The 20,841-nt window shown below is 38.3% G+C and overlaps 1 protein-coding gene across 2 annotated transcripts in view; it reads left to right on the top strand.

Annotated features, from left to right (window-relative positions):
* Positions 1-20,841, top strand: part of LOC120501038 (ubiquitin-conjugating enzyme E2 E2) — a 202,079-nt gene that overhangs the window by 144,996 nt on the left and 36,242 nt on the right. For both annotated transcript variants that reach the window (XM_039706700.1, XM_039706688.1), the window contains exon 4: positions 19,717-19,849. In XM_039706700.1, coding sequence (XP_039562634.1) covers positions 19,717-19,849 — 133 coding nt within the window. The remainder of the gene's footprint in view (positions 1-19,716; positions 19,850-20,841) is intronic.

Below are 20,841 nucleotides of genomic sequence, written 5' to 3'. Positions count from 1 at the left end.
GGGTAGCTGTCACAGCATGTGCTCAGTGGCCAGTCCTGCTCACTCCAGAGGTTGCAGTAACGTAGTGGAGCCAATTGACCATGCTAATATTTATTTAAAGGAAAACATCAGGATACAGAAAAACACGTTAAAAGGCGTCTGAGGTTAGATGTGCTCTGAAGAGGTAATGCATATGGAAGATACAAAATCATGCTGATTTTAGAAACAATATGTGGGAGAAGCTGTCTCCTTAGACACATGTTTGCTTCAGGATCAGTGTGTGTGTGACCCAGTCCCATTATGGAGAGAGAGTCCACAGTTTTCAACTTTAGAATGAAAATTTTAGAAGAGGTTTATTTTAGAGAAATACTTTTAAAGAAGCTGACATAATTTAAGAAATAGTAAATACTGTCTGCAGTCTAGTCCAAGTATATAACCCATACATAGACCTTGCCAGCATTCATACTTAGCTGAGTGAATGAATGTGATGCTGTAAAATCTCATTTAGCCTAATGAATAAACTCTTTATTTCCTGTTCATACAGTAAGTTATTCCCAAGGAAGGTAAATATGAGTATAGACTTAGCAGATGAAATTCTGTCCCTCCTGTATGTTCAGACATGTGCTCTTTAGATGTTTCTATGCCAATACATCACTATTTTGCAACTCTTCAGCAGTGACATCTGCACACCAAATGATTGGGAAGCTGAGTGAAACTCCCCGGCAGTAGATAAAGTGTCATCTCCCCATAATTTTTTAGCGTGACATTGCTGACAGTTTTTTAGAAGTCCTTCCTCGCTGTACCCCAGCTCTGCTGTGTCCAGGGCTGAGACTCTCGTAGTGCTCAGTGGAACTGTCTGCAGCTGTGTCAGGCAGTTAGACCAGGGTAAACATGACACCACTGTGACATAGGAGTGGCTTAAAGGAGGCTTTTTCCTCTTGACTTTCAGAAACTCCATAGCAATGGCCCTTCTGGTAGGTGTATTTGGTTCTCTGAGAGCCAGGATAAATGGTGCCAAGTATCTGCTGAGCTGAATAGATCAGTACACAAGCCATTTCTTGTCAATTTATGAGGTCAGAAAAATCTTTTGCTTTCTGCAGATTGACAAAATGCAGACCCAAGGTGTTTGCTGAGATATAAATAAGCAAGTTGACTGCCTTTGATCAGATTTGTCTTTTTCCTTGTAATAAAACATTTTCATTTTCTAACCTTGAATAATGTTTGGAAATGCAGAGCTTTTACCTGCCTCTTTTCATTCCCTTCCATTCTGTTGCCTCCTCTGAAGAGAGGAAGCTTTTTATGCAGTTTTCTCTAAGGGGAAAACATCTTTTGCATTGAACCTGGGAGAATTTTTATTTTATTCTATTTTCCTCTGGTAGTGTGTGTTTCTTCACATTGGATCACATTCTTACGGTGCTGATCTTGGGACAGAGTTTTGTGTAATTATCTTTATTCAGCTGTTTAATTCTTACTCCATTATGAGCTTCTACGATCCACTTCCATGATTTAAAAAAATTATTTCTGTAGCCTTTTGTTTTCCTAATGATCTTCCTCAGCCAAGTTTAATCCTTAGTAAGCCAGTAGAGCTCTGAATTGTATCATGGCAATGTTTGTCCCATTGGTTTAATTTATGAGAGTTTTTTTATGCATGCATGTGTTAGAAAAGGGGGGCATTTTTTCATTCTGCTACAAGCAGCTCTAGCTGGTACTGACAAACTCTTGAGAGGTATACTTTCTGATAAGAACACGCTGGGGAACATAAAGAAAGGTAGGGTGTTTATTCTAGTGAAAATGAAATAATGGAAATGTGTGTGTCCTCAAGAGAGTAAGGTGTAGTATGATTGTCCAGTGTATTTTTTAATATGATCAACATGACAGACTCATAGAACCACAGAATAGTTTGGGTTGAAAGGAATCTTTAAAGATCATTTAGGCCATATAGGTGCATAGGCAGGGCCATCTTTCGTCAGATGAGGTTGCTCAGTGTCCCATCCAGCCAGAACTTAAATACTTCAGAGATGTGGCATCGGCAACTTCTCTGGACAGCCTATGCAAGGTATTCTCAGGACCCTCTTAAAAAGCATTCTTCCTTATATGCTATCTATATCTACCCTCGTTCAGTTTAAAACCATTGCCTGCCAAGGTCCCTCTGGATAGCTTCCCTTCCCTCAGAACATACCAACTGCACCCGACACCTTGGTGCCATCCACAGACCTGCTGAGGGTGCCCTCAATTTCACTGTCTGTGCCATCAGTAAAGATATCAAGTTGTATTGGTCCCAGTACAGACCCTTGAGGGACAGGTACTGCCCAATTAAAGGAAGAAGAACAGAGCCTATAAAAGCCTTTTTAAAATAAAAAAGAATGAAATTAAATATAATTTTGTATTGCCATCTGTTCTGAGGCAAATACGCTGATTTTTTTTGGTGTTATTTTATCTTACTTTCTTGCTCTGGTTGCATTCATCTGGTTGCAGAAAACAAGTGTGATCCCTGTGATAATGCATGTATTATTCTAAGCTCTGATATTAGGAGAATGCCTTTTGTGCATCGGTTTTCATAGCTGTTAATACTGGGACAGAAAATCACAGAGCAGCAGAATCCTCATATGAAGGATGTTATATTAGTCATCAAGGGAAAATTGCCAATTAAAGTATGTTACAAATGGCTCCACTCTAAATAGTGTTTATTCTGCCCATTGACAGAGATTTTGCTTGCCTATCTTAAAGTAAATAGTTTCCTTATAAACAGTGTATTTGAATATGTGCTGAAGTATTCGACTCATTAGAGGTACCACAGTCAGTTTTCTCATTTTCCTCTCCCTGCAGGATGCATTGCAGTGAGGCTGAACCTACTTCTGTATTTAAAAAGAGTCAATTAAAACAGACAACAACACCAGCAAGCACACTAAGGTGTTGTGTGGGGAGGTTGGGTCTCTTCACCTCAAGCTCTAAAACCTGTTTCCCACTGTCATGTGGTGCAGCAGGTACAGATGTTCAACACGAGACATCCTGGTTTTGAACTTCAGCTGAACAAATGAAAACCTGATTATAATGTTTGTCTGAGCTGATAACGAGTCTTGTATTCTGTGCCTGCTTTGGGCACTTATCACATGCTCTATAACCACAAAATACAAAAAAAACCCCCTGAAAATCCAAAACTGAACTCTTAGGTCTCTTCTGAAATTCACCCTCCTTGGGTAATTGAGAACTAAATAGGCCTTCCTTATTAATGCCTTCTGGTAGTGTACTGGCTGAAAAGTAATGCTATAAAAGGAATTTATTTCAATTCCTAGAATATATCTCTTCACTTTGCTGTCAAAAACAGTAAGGTGCTTCTTGGAAGTGTGGGTAGTGAGCATCTTATGTCCTTAAGTAGCTTCATGTGCGCAAAACACTGTTGTTTACCTCCATAAGTATTTTTAGTATTAGGTCCTAACATTTGGTAGTGACCTGCAGATAATTAATGACTCCTCTATAGTACTGTGAATATTTTCGTTGGCATCACCCCGTAGAAACATTTTATTAAGTTTTATCTATTGTAGAGCAGTGCCTTGCAGCTGTGCTATGTTTGACTGCAGAGAAATAGCTTCATAAAACTATTCCTTCGCCCCTCAAGTCCAGGTCTTTTTCTTTGTATGGTCCACAGCAAAGGACTAGGCATTGCTCCGAACCTTTCTTTTTTTTTTCTTCTGTGTGGCTGTATGAGAAATGTTCTTGAATGAATGAAGAATGTCTTTTGTGTGGGTTGTTAAAGGATTTGAGAATATATTTGGCACAGGAACGGCTGCCCGCCCCCACTGCTCAGTCAGGAGTTTCTGGTTCTGGGTCAGTTTCTGGTGAGGAGGATTGGTGTGAAGTATTTTCATGGAGCAAACTACTGTCTTTAAAATGCCAGAAAAATAATTGTGGATGTATATTTGAATAGGCATTTTTTAGAGGTTGATTTTTGGGCATCTGTGGTAGCTAGCATAACATGACCTCCCAAGAAAAAATAATTTCCAGTGTACATGTAAATACATTTTCTGAGGTTTGGAAGTAATTATAAACCACATAGCAAGAATACTGTGATGAGTTTCACTGCAGGTCCTGAACAAGGAGCAAAAGGTACAGAGCCACTTCTGCTCATGATGTGATTACAGGGGGTAATAAGTTAGTGTCAGCTGAAGCCCCAAACCACTTGGATTTTATTTGATTCATTAGTAGTGTATTAAAATGAGAAATGTATTCTGGTATTGAAATATACTCTAGGTAGCTATAACAAGTATGCCAAGGCCATATGTAATGAATAACTATAATGTTTTATAGCTGACAGATGAAAAATACTTGAGGCTATTATAGGAAAACAGAGATGAAAAGGGATGAAAAAAAAGGGCGTGTTTTTTTTGAGATAGGTCAATGCAAAACTTATAAGTAGTATTGTTGGGGAATCCTAATTTCCGTAAGTTGAGAAACATACATTTAAATTGTATTTCAGGCACTTGACACGTTAAATCTCTTCTGACATTTTTAAAAAATATGTGAAAGTTCAGAGATAAAGTTGTTCATACAATAAGGCGTAGGAACATTTTAGATAAGCTCTCCAAAGCTTGCAAAGTGAAAAAAAAAAAAAAAGTTGGTATTTGCAGATTTTCCTCATTCCGTGAAGTAAAATGTATTTATTTGGTTTATGAAGTCAAAGTAAGGAATGAAATTAGACAGCAGTCTGAACACAAGAGCAATGGCTGTTGCTAATACTGCTTCATTTGCAAAAAATAAAATTATTTTTAAACCACTTTTACTACCCACTGTTTATGCTAGTTTGTTTACCACAAAAGCCTGTAGACAATGGCAGAGAGATTTTGAAGGACATGCTGTGTGTAATTTCTGTTTGTAAATATTATGATTCTGTATTTAAACACAGTATTTACAGTCACATCCAGGGAGGCAGCTGACTGCTCACATTTGGGAGCACTTCTTATTCACACAGTCATGTTTTTGGGGAAGATAAATATACTTTACCTGTCAATTTGCCAGGACCTCAGTTCCCTGATTTTCAACGCAAAGAGTATTTCTTTGCTCTAGATTTTTTCAGAGGGAGTGACTGAGGGGCAGGGGTGAGTTTTGTAAGGGGGTGTGATTCTTAGAGATTTTGTCTATTTATGTAGTTTCTGCTGCAGTAGCACAGCAAGCTGGAACATGGAATTGGCATCCTCTTGGAAGTTCAAAAAAAGAAGGAACAAAAACCGTCATTGCAATAAAGAACAGAAAGTTAACCTTGAAACCAGACTGATTATCTTTCCTTCAGTTTACTAATTCATTTTCTCCTGTCTAGTGCTACTCTGTTTGACCTTTTACCTCTGCAGAGAAAGTTTTCATGTAAAAGTGCTTCATTTTTTTATATTGTACTATGATTTGAGTCCTGAACCCAACAATAATCCCTACCAATGATAAAATTACTTGAAAGTATAAAAATGCAAATGAAAACAGAAATATACTTTAAACAGAGAGTATTCGTTTATGAAGAAATGTACACCAAAAATGTAATACATCTAGATTTGTCAAACAAGTTAATAGACTTCCCAAGTTAATGAGTTCTTGTATTTCACACAGGAACAGACATTTCAGTTCTGAATGTCAGAGAATTGTATTTAAATCATTCTGCACAAACACAGACTCCCTCTAAAGTGATGGAAATGGAAGTCAACCAAAAAGTGTGGTTCATATTTTCATGTGATTCTGAAATACTGCTGCAACAAAAAAAACCCTTGATCAAAGCTTGGTGGTTTCAGGGACCAAACCACCATACCCTGCTTTTTTTATTTTGAAGGTTTGGGGTCAGGTTTTTTGATCATCTGAGGTTACAGTTTTAGAATATTTTTTTCCTAACATGATAAACTGAAAATAATTTAAAGTATGTCACCTGCTTTAAATTTGAATCTACAATTATACACACAAGACTTTTTTTTTTCCACAAGACTCGTTAAAAATAGGTTATTTTAAAATTGCAGGCACAGCATCATGCACATTTTATGTTCTTATAAGTGGTTCGTAAATGCTCTAATTTGTGCACTGTACTGAAGTCAGGGAGAGTTTTATCCCTGGTATCACTGAAACCCAGATCTACACCTGAGTACACAGAATTGAGCCTTCATTTCCCAGGACAATTGTGTGTCACTCACAGCTTCTCTGTTTTGGGGTTGGAAGGTTGACAAAGTATTGGAATTGTCTGTCCGGAGAGGTGGTGGAGTCGCCATCCCTGGATGTGTTTAAAAAAAGACTGGATGTGGCACTCAGTGATGGGATTTAGTTGAGGTGCTGGGGCTGGGTTGGACTCGATGATCTTGAAGGTCTCTTCCAACACAGTGATTCTGAGATTCTGTGTGAATTCAATTCAATGTCATTAAGAAAAGCTGAGTAATGTATTCTGTAAGGGGAAGAGTGCTCATGTATTAAATGCTGCTGAATTGACTTCTTCATTGTGTACATCATGTTCTGGGGTTATTCAAAATCAGTTGTGGAGCCAGTTGTGGAGCCTGGACAGGAGTGTGTCTTGATATGAGTCAAAATCTACAGGAAATTTCTGTATTCTGACATTTTCCCAGTCACTCTGCCACATTTCAGAAGGATGTATGTTTGTGTACCCGAGTGCCTCTGGGTGGGTGAGCGGGTTGCTTTCCAGAGCACAGCTCCAGTCCTCCATATGCTATACATTTAATTTTAAATACAGCATTTATGTATTTCGAGGGAGCTGCACTAACTTGCTAGTGTTGCCTCGGGGAGAAAGAAATTCTTTCATGCAAAGATTGTCACAGGCTGTGAAGTGATAGCTGAAAGTAGCTGGCCTTATTAAGCAAAGTTCCTGAAGGTGTTTACATGTCTGTGTAGCTGTAAAATAGCCTTTCTTCAGTCTTGGGTTTTTTCCCTTTCTCCCAGTGTTTCAAGTCAATATATATATTGTTATGTGTGAGCTTCTGTTTAGAAAAAGATTGGGAATAAAGACTAAATCCCATTAGCGTTACTTATGCAAGTAGCTCGGTTGCTTTCAGTGTGTCTACTTGAACAAGTAAAATAAAAACAGATTTAATTCCAAATCCTTTTACTAACCAGCAGGGAAGAATACTCATTGACCATAATAATAACAACTTAGCAGAGTACTAGATGTCATCTACAAATGATACACATTTTTTAGTCATTAAGTCACATTAAGCAGTACTAAGTTTTGCCCTCAGCATAAGTAGTCTGTTGCAATTGCATCTGTCTTTTCACTATGCAGAGAACATGAAAGGAAGATTGTGTTTTGTCCTATTATCTAAGAAATTGCAAAGCTATGAAAACCAGATTACTATTAATAAACAAAATTTTCTTCAAAGGGCCATGAATACAGTTGTGAGGAAACAGCTGCTCTCCCTTCCAGAATGTACAATTGGCAAGTACATTAATTTTAAAAAAGATTATTTTGAAGGCGTCAAAAACTAAAAGTGCAGAAACTGTGACGTGAATACATATGCACATTGTTGTGATTCAGTATGATCTGACAGAGGAACACATTTTCCTCTTAATACATAAACTGGTAAATTTTAAGTCTTTCTCAGGCAGCTGGGATTCTACTAAATTATCACAAGCAGTACAGGTGAACCATTGGTGACTTTGATCATATCCAAGTTATTTAAATAGTAATATGGCTTGAATTTTCTCCACCATGCCTTGCCTTTTCATTAGAAGATAGAGAGCAGGGCATTTTTCTGTTAAAGCTCTTACACCAAATATGGTGTTTTTGAGGAGTATCTGGCCAATGGTTACAGCAATTAGTAGCGATACACCCCTAATTAATGAGCAAATAACCAGTAAAGATAGGCAGTTCTCTGGCCTGGCACGTGTTCCCATGGCATTCTCAGGGCCTCCACCAAGACCTGGCACATGCAGCCAGAGTATTTCCTTCTCCATCCATTGCCAGCAGGGCTGGAGTCAGCAGTGATAATCTTAGGAGTTGGGGTGTTTTTCCACTGAGAGATGGATTTGTAAAAAAACCTAATTCATTCAATGCAGACCAAGGAAGAGTCTCCAAGTACAAACAACTTGGATAGGAGCCATCTAGGCTAGGACTGAACCAGACCACAGGATGAACACTTCTGTAGCTCACAGCCATTTGCTCCAGCTGTTTTCTTTGAATACACAAGATTTAAGCAAGCTTGATTAGGATAACAAAGATAAGCAGTAGCACACAATAAGCAATACAGCTCTAGTGTTTATAGGTTATGCCAAATGGTTTTTTTGCACTGTGAATTTCTGCATGACTAGTGTAGTGTTCTGGGGTTCTTCTTGTGGTGGTAGCTCTGACTCAAAGACCAGCTGTTTGTCACTTAGTGCAGACAACCAGTAATATTACAAGTAAATAAACACTGATGAGAGCAGGTATCACCAGCAGCTGAGCCAAGGAGATGAGCTGGAACTGAAAATGGGAAAGAAAACCACACAAATGTAATTTTCATCATGCAGAAAACATCTGTGTGAGTTAAGGATTCCAAGCTGTTGTTGCCAAGGAAATTATAATGGCAATTTCAACTGTTGTTGGTATTTTATCTTGATGTAGGGAACATTCGCAGTGGTTATTAAAAAAACCCGCCTTAAAAATGTGATGTTTAATTCTTCTGTGACAGTCATTGATCATGACTTACAGATTAGAAGGCTGGTTCCCTCTTACTAATTAGAAATGCTGATCCTTCACTAGATAAGGTGTCATTTCTCATGCGGAGCATGTGTGAGGCCCTGAAAGTAGTGATGAAAGTGTCACCTGAAATCTTGAAAGGAATTTTACAGAGCTCTGAGTTCCTCAACTCCATCTCTAAGGTGAAGACTGTTTTCACCAGCACACTGGCTGTTTGCCTTCCCATCCTCAGAACAGAGGCAGAGGACTTCTCCTCCCAGCCATACCCTTTCGTTGTGACCTTTATGTGACAAACAAGCATCCTTTTCTTAAACCGATTTTGCCATTGTTGTTCCTGGAACCACTTTGTATTTTTTAGTCCTGCTTTTAAATACAGGCCAGGATGAAACAAACCCATTTATAGGAACAGTTTTCTAACCAGAAGTTCTGATCCATGGGGCACCATGGAGGTGTCTACTGAGAAGAATGTAGCCTCATGTAGTGGTCCCAGATGAGCTCCCCTTTCCTGAAAAACACATTGGAACAATCCTGTTCTTATAGTGAGGTCTGTGGCCTCACCATTTTGGGACTATTGTAGCAACACTTGGTAACTCCAGCAACACTTGGTAACTCCAGGTCTGATTGAGAGGATTTCAGCTGCTTCAGAACAGAAGACTTCCTAACCTTAGCTCTAAAGTCTCTCCTAAAAGATCCTAGGAGAAAATTAGGCTGATGGAAAAACAAGAAATTCCTTTATATTTAATTTTCAGTTTACCCTGCCATGTATCCAGATAAGTCCCCTCACCCCAGAGACATTAAAACGTCTCAGCAATATTCTGTTGACATAGAATAAGTCACATTACTGGGTCCCAGTCTGACTCTGGCACGTCGCCCTTTGTTTTGGTAGTAAGTCAAGAGGTGTAAAGTTCAAACCTCGAACACTGCTAAGAAAGTTGCCTGTAAATGGTGTTTTTTTCTCACAGAGTAAGTCAGAGAGTAGGCTGCAATGGGGGCAGTCAGTCTCAACCAAGAGTTGAGACATTTTAGGGTTTCTTTCACCTTGGATCTGAGGCTGGTCTCCATGTTTGAAGTAAGAGGATAATTTCAAATTAAAGGGAAAAGGTTGTGAAAACGTGTCCATTTGCCAGTAATTTCCATGTGTGTTTTCTTCTGTTTACCAGAGATCTGGAGAAATAAGACAGCCTCTCAACTAAATTGACTAAATAAAAGGAATCTGCTTTTGAAGTATATGGATTTCAGAATCAAATTTCCTTTTTCTGTGCCTGTTGGCTTTATAGGCTTGTTTACTCAGGAGGAAATGACTTGTTTTATAATGTGTTTAACATCATGTTAGTTAATCTGTGCCATAATAAAGAGTTGTTTCCTTGTGTAAGCAAGCATTTCACGTGCAAGCATGTGTGAATCTCCCACTGAAATGTGGGGGGGGTCTGTATCTAAGCCTGTTCCTCTGTTTACAAAATGGACACAAGCAGACTTGTTAGTTGGTTGGTACACAGCTGTATTATATGCTTGAGATTAATTGTAAATAGTTCTTGAAATTTGCTTCTCGTTGCTTCCCCTCATTAATATTTGGAACAGTTTTACTAGCAATTTATGCATAAAAACTAAAGTCTATATAAAAGTCTATTTCGGTCACAAAACCGAAATCTCAGAATCAGGCCCTTCAGAGTAAAAAGTAAAAAAATTATCTCATCACATAAGGTTTCAAAATTTCTAGGCTCTTTTTTAGGCAACTACCTAAGAACTCTTAAAGATTACAGTCTTGAACAAATCAATCTTTAGAGGCCATTGGATAAATCATTTGTGAGTTGGGGAAAGATTCAGTGACTAGTGGACCAGCTAGAAGACCAGCTTTCTGAGGAACTGAGAATATGCAGACATTGAACAATACTACTGCCTTGCTTGTAACGTTCATAATAATCAGAAAGTGTGGGTGTATATATATTAGAAATAACCCTGTCTAAATCATTCTCAGTTACTGAACTGGCTACTGCAGAACACTTTTACACTAATATTTTTTAAAGTACAGTAGTGTAAAGATCTTTTTTGGATACAACTAGAAAAAAATTCTGACATGGAATCAGCAGTCCATTATCTCAAAGTGAAGGGTATGTTAGTTGAAGTTCAGTTGATCCATTCATCACTAATACATCGTGTGTGGCTTTTTTGTCATTTTTCATCATGTCTGATAAAAAGCAAGAATTTGCCATCATTTTTTTATTAGTGATCAAATCAACATATCAAATGCATTTCAAATCCAAAGCTTTCAGTGTGTTCCACGCATTCATGAGAAGTCTTTCTAGTATGTTTGAGCTGGTCTGCTTTAGTCTTGTCTACCTCTCTCTCCTGCATTGCCTCTAAGGTTCCCACAGAAACTAAAAAGTCAGTGCTGTTTTAAAGAATGCTTTCTTCCCCTCTACACCTCTTAAATCTTCCAGCTGCTCTGGGGTTTGTGTGTTATCTGTCTGCACTTAGTCACCTCATCCTTTTAAATTAGATTTAAAATTTTAAAATACAGTGCCTGGTGGTGCCACCCCACTGCTGCATGTCATGGATTCTGATTAACTTAGAGAAGAGATAATAGTGAATTACAACTGTTGTCAGCCAAGGGAAATGTTGTGAAATTAAAATTAGTTATATTTTGAAAAATAAATTACAATCCTGGGAAAGAAAAAAAAACATCAAGGAAAAGCAAATTAGAAGTGACATGGAAATAATATCACTTGGCAACTTGCAAGGTTGGAGGTCATGTTAGAAGGTCCCAGCCTATTCATTCTTCTGTAGTGTTTTTCATTCCTAGGTACTTGTGGTTTTCTCTTTTACTAAAATAGGGCTGCAAATCATGCTTGATATAATTTCCCATAGAGACAAATCAGGCTGAAAAATATTTTATCTTTTTTAAGCTATATAGTCAATTTCTGTTAGTTTAAAAGAGCTGGAACTTCAGATATTGGTATTACTTTAAAAGAAAAAGAAACAAAAGATATAGCAAAAGGGAATTGAGCCCATGGGTGTGTAATAGGAGGCGAATGATTGTTTCCTACACTGAGCAAGGCAAGCCTTCTGTGGAGGGTTTTATGTAATTTTCTTCAGCTGAACAAAGCGGAGAATACTTAACAAAATTGCCATTTTTAAAATCTCATTGTGAATACTCAGCATGCTGTGATCATACACTGTGTAATGGTGCTTGCAGTGAATAAATTGCTGTAGATAGTATAATATAAATAACTATTTTGTGCATTAAGAAGCAGTTCTCTTTATGATGGTTTCTATCTCAGGAATGCTCTGAGGACGGGGCTTTGCAGAATAAAAGTATCAAAGTATTCTTTGAATAATACCAGTCTGCTATAGCACTAGGATATTTTGAATAATTTTTAGCAATATTATTTAGAAGCAAACAACAAAATCAACTAAGTGATACTTACTTTGGTCTTAGTCTATTTGATATAAATGATGTGGCCCAGAGTTACTAATTTTAAAGACAACACAGCTTCACAGCTTCGGCCAATAATTTTTAATGGCTCCCATGATAGGAGAGCAGATAAAATTTATCACAAGAAAAAAGGATTTACTTCATACAGACTTTGGGCACATTGATCAGGTGTGCTGCAGGTTTGTTGCAAGCAAGAAAGAGACAGAAAGCCCTTAAGTAAACTGCATTTCACTTTAGATGATAAATAAACCTCTAGAAATACCTTGCTATAACTACAGAAGGCTGACAATTAAAAAATGCTGTACCATACTGAATTCCAGTGGTCTCCCTAAGCATAAGAAGCAATGTTAAGCAATACCCTGTAATACATTATTGTTCCTTTGGCAGCTCACTGGGATCAGTTTTCCTATATGCTCTTCCAGTCAGGTACACCACAAACATATTGATGCCAAAGTGTACATGAAAACGGGAACTGGCTTCAATAAAAAGCACATAAGAAGAGCAGGATATAACCATTTTGAAAGAATTGCAGCCGGACTTAGAAAAATATCTTAATATCCTCCTTCCCTTGCTGCTTGCCTAAAAGTACTTTTAAAAAAATAAAGATGGTCCTTAATGAAAAATGGTCTCAGTAAAAAATTGAAAGAACTGGAAGAAAGTCTGATTCAAAATTTTCAGCTGAATTCTCTCACTGCAATGGAAACAGAGTAGTGTAAGTTATTTGTCTGGTGTATCTCTCTCTGCCAAAGCCTTTCTGAGTGACAAGTGGTCCAATCACTTCAACTTCTGTTTCCATTATATGTAATTAAGTCTAATGAAAGATGCCTACTCAAAAATCATACTTATCTCATGTAATAACATTGATATTCCAACATATGTAAGACATAAATTCCTATTTATATTGTAGGGTGACCAAAGATACTGGATCTAGCCTAGACACAAATTCAAGAGTTAGGTCATGGTAAGGCAAGATTTTTCACTAACTGTTGAGTCTATTTAAAGTAAAATGAACAACTCTTTTAAAAAGTGAATGTATATTGTAATTTACTTAAAAAGTTACTTTACTTAGAGCACTTAGAGTAGATCTCTTGAGCCTCAAATTTAATGTTGAAAAATTTCTAGGTTTGGTCTAGATTATAACTAGTAAGAACATGAGCATCTTCCAACATTTTAATAATGACACTTCTTTGCACCATCTAGATGAAGTAATTGAGGTGATGATAGTTTTAATAACTTATTTAATTGATTAATTGAAAAGGAAGATTTTTGGGATTTTCAGCAGATTTTAGGGGGGGAAGATATTTAAAAAATACTATGCAGTCTAAAATTGGGGGCTTTATTTCTTGAGGAAAAATTAAGTCATCAATATTATAGCCCAAGTAAGCACTTTTCTCTAATTCTGAAAGGGTTTATTTCTTTAATTGTTCTTTGATTTTACTGCCTGGAGACCAGCCTGCTAATTTTATTCATAGCAGAGGTATTATTAACCACACAACAGCGCCTATTGCCACAGGCAGTTTCAGTGCTCGCTGCTATCTCTTTGTTTTTGTTTTTGTACAAGTGTATTCTTTTGGCTGCTGTGGCAACTGTTTATTACATACATTTACCAAAGTACCTCCTGATATCACTGTAGCATCTGGGTAGGCAGCTGTGACTCCTTTCCCTTCCCAATGCCACTGTTGCTGCAGCTCCCACTCTGCTTGCTCTTCATTTTCCAGGCAAGAGAGGAAACAAAATTATTCTATGGTAATAAACCACCCTGGTACCATTTCCACCCCCTCCTCACTTCTGGAAAAAGGTGCAAAAATAGCTGGATTTGTTGATGGCTTTTGATGAGGGAAAAGGAAGTGGGGTGTTAGGAGGAATAGGATCTGCATGTACCTGAGGTGGGGAAGGCTCCACCATGATGAAGGAGTCATGAATTGTCACCACACAGAGAGAGGGTAGGGGAGAAACCACCCTCAGGCAGAAACTAGAAAATACATGCACTACAAAGAATAATAGCCAGTAACAAGGGAGTAATAAAACTTAAGAGATGGTGGCTCAGGTGGGCTTCTGGATTGCAGAGGAGAGCAGAAGACAAGACTGGGACGAGAGCAGAAGAAATTGAGCAGATAACCTGTACTGCTGGCACCATCTGTATCCTAATACTGCCTGTATCCATTCCAAGGTACAGAAATATGCCAGTGGTTTACAGGACTCTGATGCCACTGCTTCTCAGTGGCACTTTTTTGCATTTTGTTGAATAGGGCTGGGTGGGTTGTGGAGGTGGGTGTGAAACACCTGGTGATGTATCAGCATAGCTGCTGCTGATTTGCTGTGTCCCAGATTGAGATTATCCAGCAACCACTTCCCCAGCACAGCCCCACTGCTCATCTCATGGTTGTCCCCAAGCACAGGGTCAGCCCTGAGCTGTGGTGCAAACAAAGCAACACTTTTGCTTAGAAGTCAGTTTCATTATTAGCACCTTAGTTTCATTATTGGCACTGTGTTCAAAACAGAGGGCAGAGGGTATGCTAAGTTTATTTTAATGAAGCTTCATATCTGCTTCTCAAGAGATGTATCTCTTGAAAGCTGAATCTGCAGTCTTCTGGTTTGCCACATCCATCTTCTCCCCTCACCAGCTGTGCTCTTATATTATTTTGCCAATCTTCTGATACTTTTGTATGCACTTTGCCCTCTAGGCAAGCAGCTTCCCAGAAGCATTCAGAGAAAGCAGCTACAGGCAGGATCTGCTCCTCTATATCTGTTAGATGTGCAAGAAATGGGTTTGCAAGAAACTGTTGTAATACTTAGAAATGGAGATCATTCTGTAATGAGCTTCTCTCCTCAGAGGGAAAACTCCTAAACATAGAAGCCAAGGCTCTGCACAATAAAAGACAACAAAGAGAAAGAACCTTCCATGTGTCCTTCTTTTTCCTACTGTTGTAAATTACCAGAGATAGCTGAGAGGGACTGCATCCTCCACAGACTGCAGCCTGGCTCTGATGTGTGTTTCTGTGTGCTAAGGCAACTCAGATTACATAATGCAATAATAGGAGTGAATTGCAATAGACAATGCCATGGAAAGTGAGTTCAGGGGCGTTAGTATGATATCCTGGTTCTGCTTTATTCTTCATTGTTATAAAAACTCACTCTCTCCACAAGAATCTCTCAATTTCTTTCTGAGTCCTCAGGAATAGGAAGGCCTCCAACCACTGTGCTTTCCTATTTTATTTGCCCTGATCAGTTCCCTGCCATGCACCGTTCACGTATCAGATCTAGAAAACCATTGAAGTTAAAATCCTACCTGTTTTGTGCTACAGGCTTGCCTTTCCCCTGTGTTAAAGAGTATCCACTTTAATGGTGTATACCAGCAGGATTCAGAGACCAGGAATAGAAGGGAAGACACTGAAATAGTCCTCATTTTCCACCTTACCAGAAACACTCTACAAGTTTATGCTACCTCCAGTCATAGACACTGCGAAAGCATGTGACCCCTCATCAAGAAATGATGAGATCAAGATGAGATCAAGAAATATAACGTAGATTAAAAATGATAACATTATTTTGACCAATCTGTTGTTAACTACTTGATAATCAAGGTAGACATACTTATGTTTTTGACCTTCTGTATTTTCACATTTTAAAACTGTTCTCTGGAAATGATGTACATTTGTATACAAGTGACAGCTAAAAATGAACTGTACTTTAATAACTTCTCCAAATAGGTTTTTATCTGGTATATCTCATGGGTGCTGTTGTTTTCATACAACTCTCCTAATACATTATTTTGCATTTAATATTTTAGGATATTTTAAATGCAGGGAAAGCTTGGTGTTTATAATGCATTGCACTGGACAAGCAGTTTTTAGCAGCACTACTTTCAAGTGGCTGCCTGCCTAAAACATATTGAGGGAATAGAAAATACTCCATGTGGTAAGCATATTTAAAACAAAGTTAATTCAGTTCTAGTAGCATTTAAAGTGTTTTGCTAAGAACTGTAACTGATGTCCATACATTTCACTTGCAAGTATCTATGGGAAGCCATGGCAGAACTGAAATAGAGGAGAGGCAAAGGAGAGTGAAATAAAAAGAAGACTATTTTACATGTTTTCACTCCTTTGTCCTGAATTTCATACACTCATATGGATGTCATTCTGGAAGAAAACTGGCTTCATGTCCATCTATTCCAGCTCTTCCACTGAGCAAACCTCGGCAGAGGGGAAGTACAGTATTCTGTGGAGGGTCTCATCAGCTGTAGGGGAATAATAGCAGCAGACAGCTGGCTCTTGGCAAGTCATTAATAATTTCAAGTCTCCAGGAGCTCAGCTGCACCTCCTTGGTCCTGTGTTACGTATTCCACCTGGGAGGTAACCCTGGATATGTAGAGAGCACCAGTTCAGAGCCACACTACAACCTCTCTACTGGTTCCTTGATTGCCCCACCCTGCAGAGTCACTGGGTTGTCAGCATCTGGGCTCACACTGGGAGGCTGCTCTGCTGCTCTGACAGCAGACCTGTCCTCCTAAGAGTTCATCCAACTACCTCAGAGTTCATCCACTTCCACCTGGAGCTGCCCAGCCACTGTTCTCTCTCCCTTGGAGCTGACTGTGTAGCAGTAGGTTTGTCGCAGGCAGCACGTGTGCTCTGGCCCTGGATCAGCTGAGTTCAGGACAGATTTAGTCTGCCTTTAGCTGAGAGGGTGCACATCTAAATCTGTTCTTCCAAAGATTACAGAAGTTCAGGCACTGAGCTGTTTGGTGCACTTTCTTTGAGATCTGTGGTTTGGTTGCCAGTAACTTTAATAGAGCTGGAATATAAATCATACTGAATGTAAAACATTTGGGCTTCAGTGTGTCGGGCAGATATCCATGTAGAGAGAAGGGTAATTAAATCCTCTTGCATTTTAAACCTTACAGAATAAGGCTCTGGCCGACGTCTTGCACATGTGGGAATTTTCTCTGGTGACGCCTGTTCAGGTTGCCAATACTGTGGATAAATAAAAGGCTTAACAATTAAGAAAGAAAGAAAACAAAGATAATACACCTGTCAAACTTTTTGTATTATTAATGCACAAATGAAAAACCGTGATGCTTGTGCATGCTGTTGCCCTTAATACCAGCTGTTGCCTGTGCACATGGGCTGGTATTTCACATGGCTGAACAGCCCTGCTGCCAGCAAGCACTCAAACAGTCAGCGTCAATAACAGCAGTCTTCTCACACTCCATACAATTTAAGCTATTCTTCAAATTAATAATAATACTTAATAAAGCTTCATCTCTCATTTGCAAAGAAAACCATCAATTAATGTTAATCAGCATCCTCAGAATGTGATCAGGCTGGGCTTGTAGCTGGACGTGCCGAAACAGTTCAACTGGCAGATGGAGCGTTTTCCAACTATCCTAATTAATGACTGCTCATTTCAAATGTTAATGCAATTAAAGAAATAGGCAAAACAAATAAAAATAATATACAGTATGAAACTGCCACTGTCAGAGAGATTTCTGATCAAAAAAGTCAGCCTCAGTCAAATGCAGAAAGGGCCCAACCATCCCCTCCTGGCTAAATAAGTTCTGAAAGAGCTGGGGCTAGCTTTTGTTACTTATTTCCAACCGTTTCTCTGGGAATGACATTTATATCACTTCCATTTTAACCTCCTGGCATCGACTGAGGAATTGCTTCTGTAAGTGTTAGAACATTTTCCTGCAGAAAATGAGAAGGGATTCCTTTCACATAGTATGGGCTTTTTTGGTGTAAGATTTAGACTTGCCTTGCTTCTTGTCTTTTCTATTTGAAATAATTGCCTGCATTCTTTTTAGGAGTTTTATTTTCTGTGAACCTTATATACCATACCACTGATGTAGGACTGCATTTGTTTGGGCTTATAAAGAGTTCAATTAGCCCCTTAATGCCTAGTTCAGTCACAATTAAACCTTCCCTGTTGACTCAGGATTGGTCTTTCTAAAGGCAGTGGAGGTGGTTTTAATTATTCATTCTCTGGTTTGTTTCTTACAGCAGTCTCAGCTGTGCTTTATTATTCAAAGGTTAATGCAAACTGAGAACTGGGTAAATTAAATTTGTTTGGCAGCTAGCAACCTGATGTATTATCGACACTGTGAAATATGGGTGGCAACACTTCTGCTATTGTGCCACTTAAAAAGCCAGATTTCATCTTTAAAACAATTGCTAGTTTTGTTACTATGGCTGATAGAAAATGAATGCTCCATAATGTTATAGTCTCTGTAACCCATTATTGTTGAGAAAGCAAGGTAGTTTAGAAAGCCAAGAAGCATTAACAGCTATTATAGAAAATGGATGTAGGTACCATGACTAATGAAGTGCTCTGCACAGGACTGAGTCGTGCAGCTGTATTCAGGGAATCGTGCAGTCAGGAGTCTTAATGAAGGGAGCCCAAGGAATTGCAGGTGAAAGCAGGTTTTATTAACTTCCAGTGAGCAAAACGAATAGTTGAGCAGTGAACATGACATGATGTCGTATAATAATTGTATACCTTGGGTACATTGTGAGGCATGGAGCATAGCCAAGAGCTTTCAGCTGTTCTACACACTGAGTGATTCCACAAACCCCTGTACGCTGCAGAAACCTTCACTGCAAACAAACATAACAAGAATTGTTTCACAAGAAATGCCTTAAGACAATACCACATCACTTCTTTGAGATATCTACCAGCACTGCCTTCCTCTAAAAAATATTAATCAGATATCTGGATGTCACCATTCCAATTTATCCTAATTAAAATTCAGGTCCTGTAATCAGCAGTCTGTGAATGGAAAAGAAGTCTTCATATGATTTAAGAGGCCATCCTGAGTAAAATACATATTTGTATGGGCAGGCATTATGTTGCATGAAAGGAGGCTGTGTTGGGTTTTAGAAGAATCATGCCCAAGAACTTTTATTAGTTAGTTTTTTATTTCATCTTTTTTTCAGGAATTCACCATACGGGTGAGAGATTTTTCTTGTTTCATACAGGATTATGTTTTGTACATTTTGAATATTATTTCAGTACTGTGTTTTAAACTAAGGACTTTGAATTAACATAATCCAACACTTCCTGTTGTATTTAACATAATTAACATAACCCACTTCCTGTTTATATTATTTTTAAGATAGGACAATTATTGCAGAGCAAAGCAGCCTTCTGTGGTAGTGACTTAGGTTAGATAGAGACCTTAGGTTAGGAACACGTGCAGCTGCAAGGTTGGTTGTACCCTGCTCAGTCTTTAGTACAGTCTGTGCTGTGTAATGTGTGTAATTACACTGCTACTGACTGAGGAGGTAGGTGGATGAGGAGGTAGGTGAAAATAGGATGGCTTGTGAAGCAAGACAGTGACAAGACATCTCAGCAAAGCCTCTATATCCTTGCGCTGTAAATACTTCACATCTGCCCACTAAAATATTTGAGATAAGACAGTTGGGAATTTTTCTGTGCTTATTTGAATAATTTATGATGTGATTTTAATACTTCTTCCTGGCTGAATATATCACTTCTCTGACAGAGCTTAGGACATCAGATGCATGTTCTATCTAACTTAATGAATGTGATGCACAATTTTAGTTTCTGGTGTTACAGCAAAACCAGCGGTACTACTGGTAGAGTATAACTGATGCAGTATATCCTTGATTGTATGTGGTTATTGTATTTTTGTTTTCTATTTTAGTGCTGGACCCAAAGGAGACAACATTTATGAATGGAGGTCAACTATACTGGGGCCTCCAGGGTCTGTATATGAAGGTGGAGTTTTCTTCCTTGACATAACCTTTTCACCGGACTATCCCTTTAAACCACCCAAGGTTAGTAGAAGGATATTCAAAGTCTGATAGGAGTCTTCTCCTGCTGATATCTTTTAATGTGTGTGTTGGTATATAATTTTAGGATAAAACATAAAACTTTCAAAGCAATAATGAATTTTTAAACTTGACTCTTTTGATAGAAAGAATTTAAATAACTGGCTACAATTTGCTTGCATGCTGCCAGTGTAGCAGAATGAATATGGATTTATTTAGAAAAAGGTTGCATAATTTCCAGTAGCGATTTTTTTAATTTGGATTTGTTTCTAATATGAAAGTGCTTATATTTGAGTTACACCCTTTAGAAGTAGCTGAAGATATTTAATCTTTCTTGTTGACCTGTATAATTCACTGGGCTTGTATGGCTGTCTGAACAAAAGTATGCACCTATTTCACTACCCCATATAGTATCTGCAGGTGCAAGATACTATAAGTAATTGCTTTACATCAGTTTTCTGGAAGAATGTGGAAATATGGCACGAAAGTCCAGAAACTGGAGTGACAGAGATTTACAGAAATCCTTAGGAATTCTTTTTATAATGCTGTCTGCAATGATACCAGCCAGAAACAGAGAACTGTATCAATAACAAAAAGGTGATAGATCATTACCATGATTAACTTGAAATGTCAAACATGAAAAATCTAGTGGTTAGGAAGATTGAAAAAAAAAAAAGTTGGAATGTGGCAATACACAGCATCATGTTAGCAAAGGTAATAATTGCTGAGGAGGATCTCCAAATGGGACTTTATTGCTTGATCACAGGATTATTGCAAACCACCTGCGTAATGCATTTATAAAAAAGGCAAACATCCTCCTGAAATGCATCCTCTGGCCTACAGAGAGAAGGAATTACCAGTGTCAGATACAAAATGCTTGGAAGTCTTTATCTGGAAGATTGAGCTCAAATCTTAACACACGTGTTTGATAGTAGGAACAGAATCCAGGAAAATTTATCCCACAGAGTTGTTAATAGAATCAAATAAATTGATGGGGC

Source organism: Passer montanus, unplaced genomic scaffold (assembly GCF_014805655.1).
Source record: "Passer montanus isolate IOZ18808 unplaced genomic scaffold, ASM1480565v1 scaffold10, whole genome shotgun sequence".
NCBI lineage: Eukaryota > Metazoa > Chordata > Aves > Passeriformes > Passeridae > Passer > Passer montanus.
This window is presented reverse-complemented; position numbering and strand designations above follow the sequence as displayed.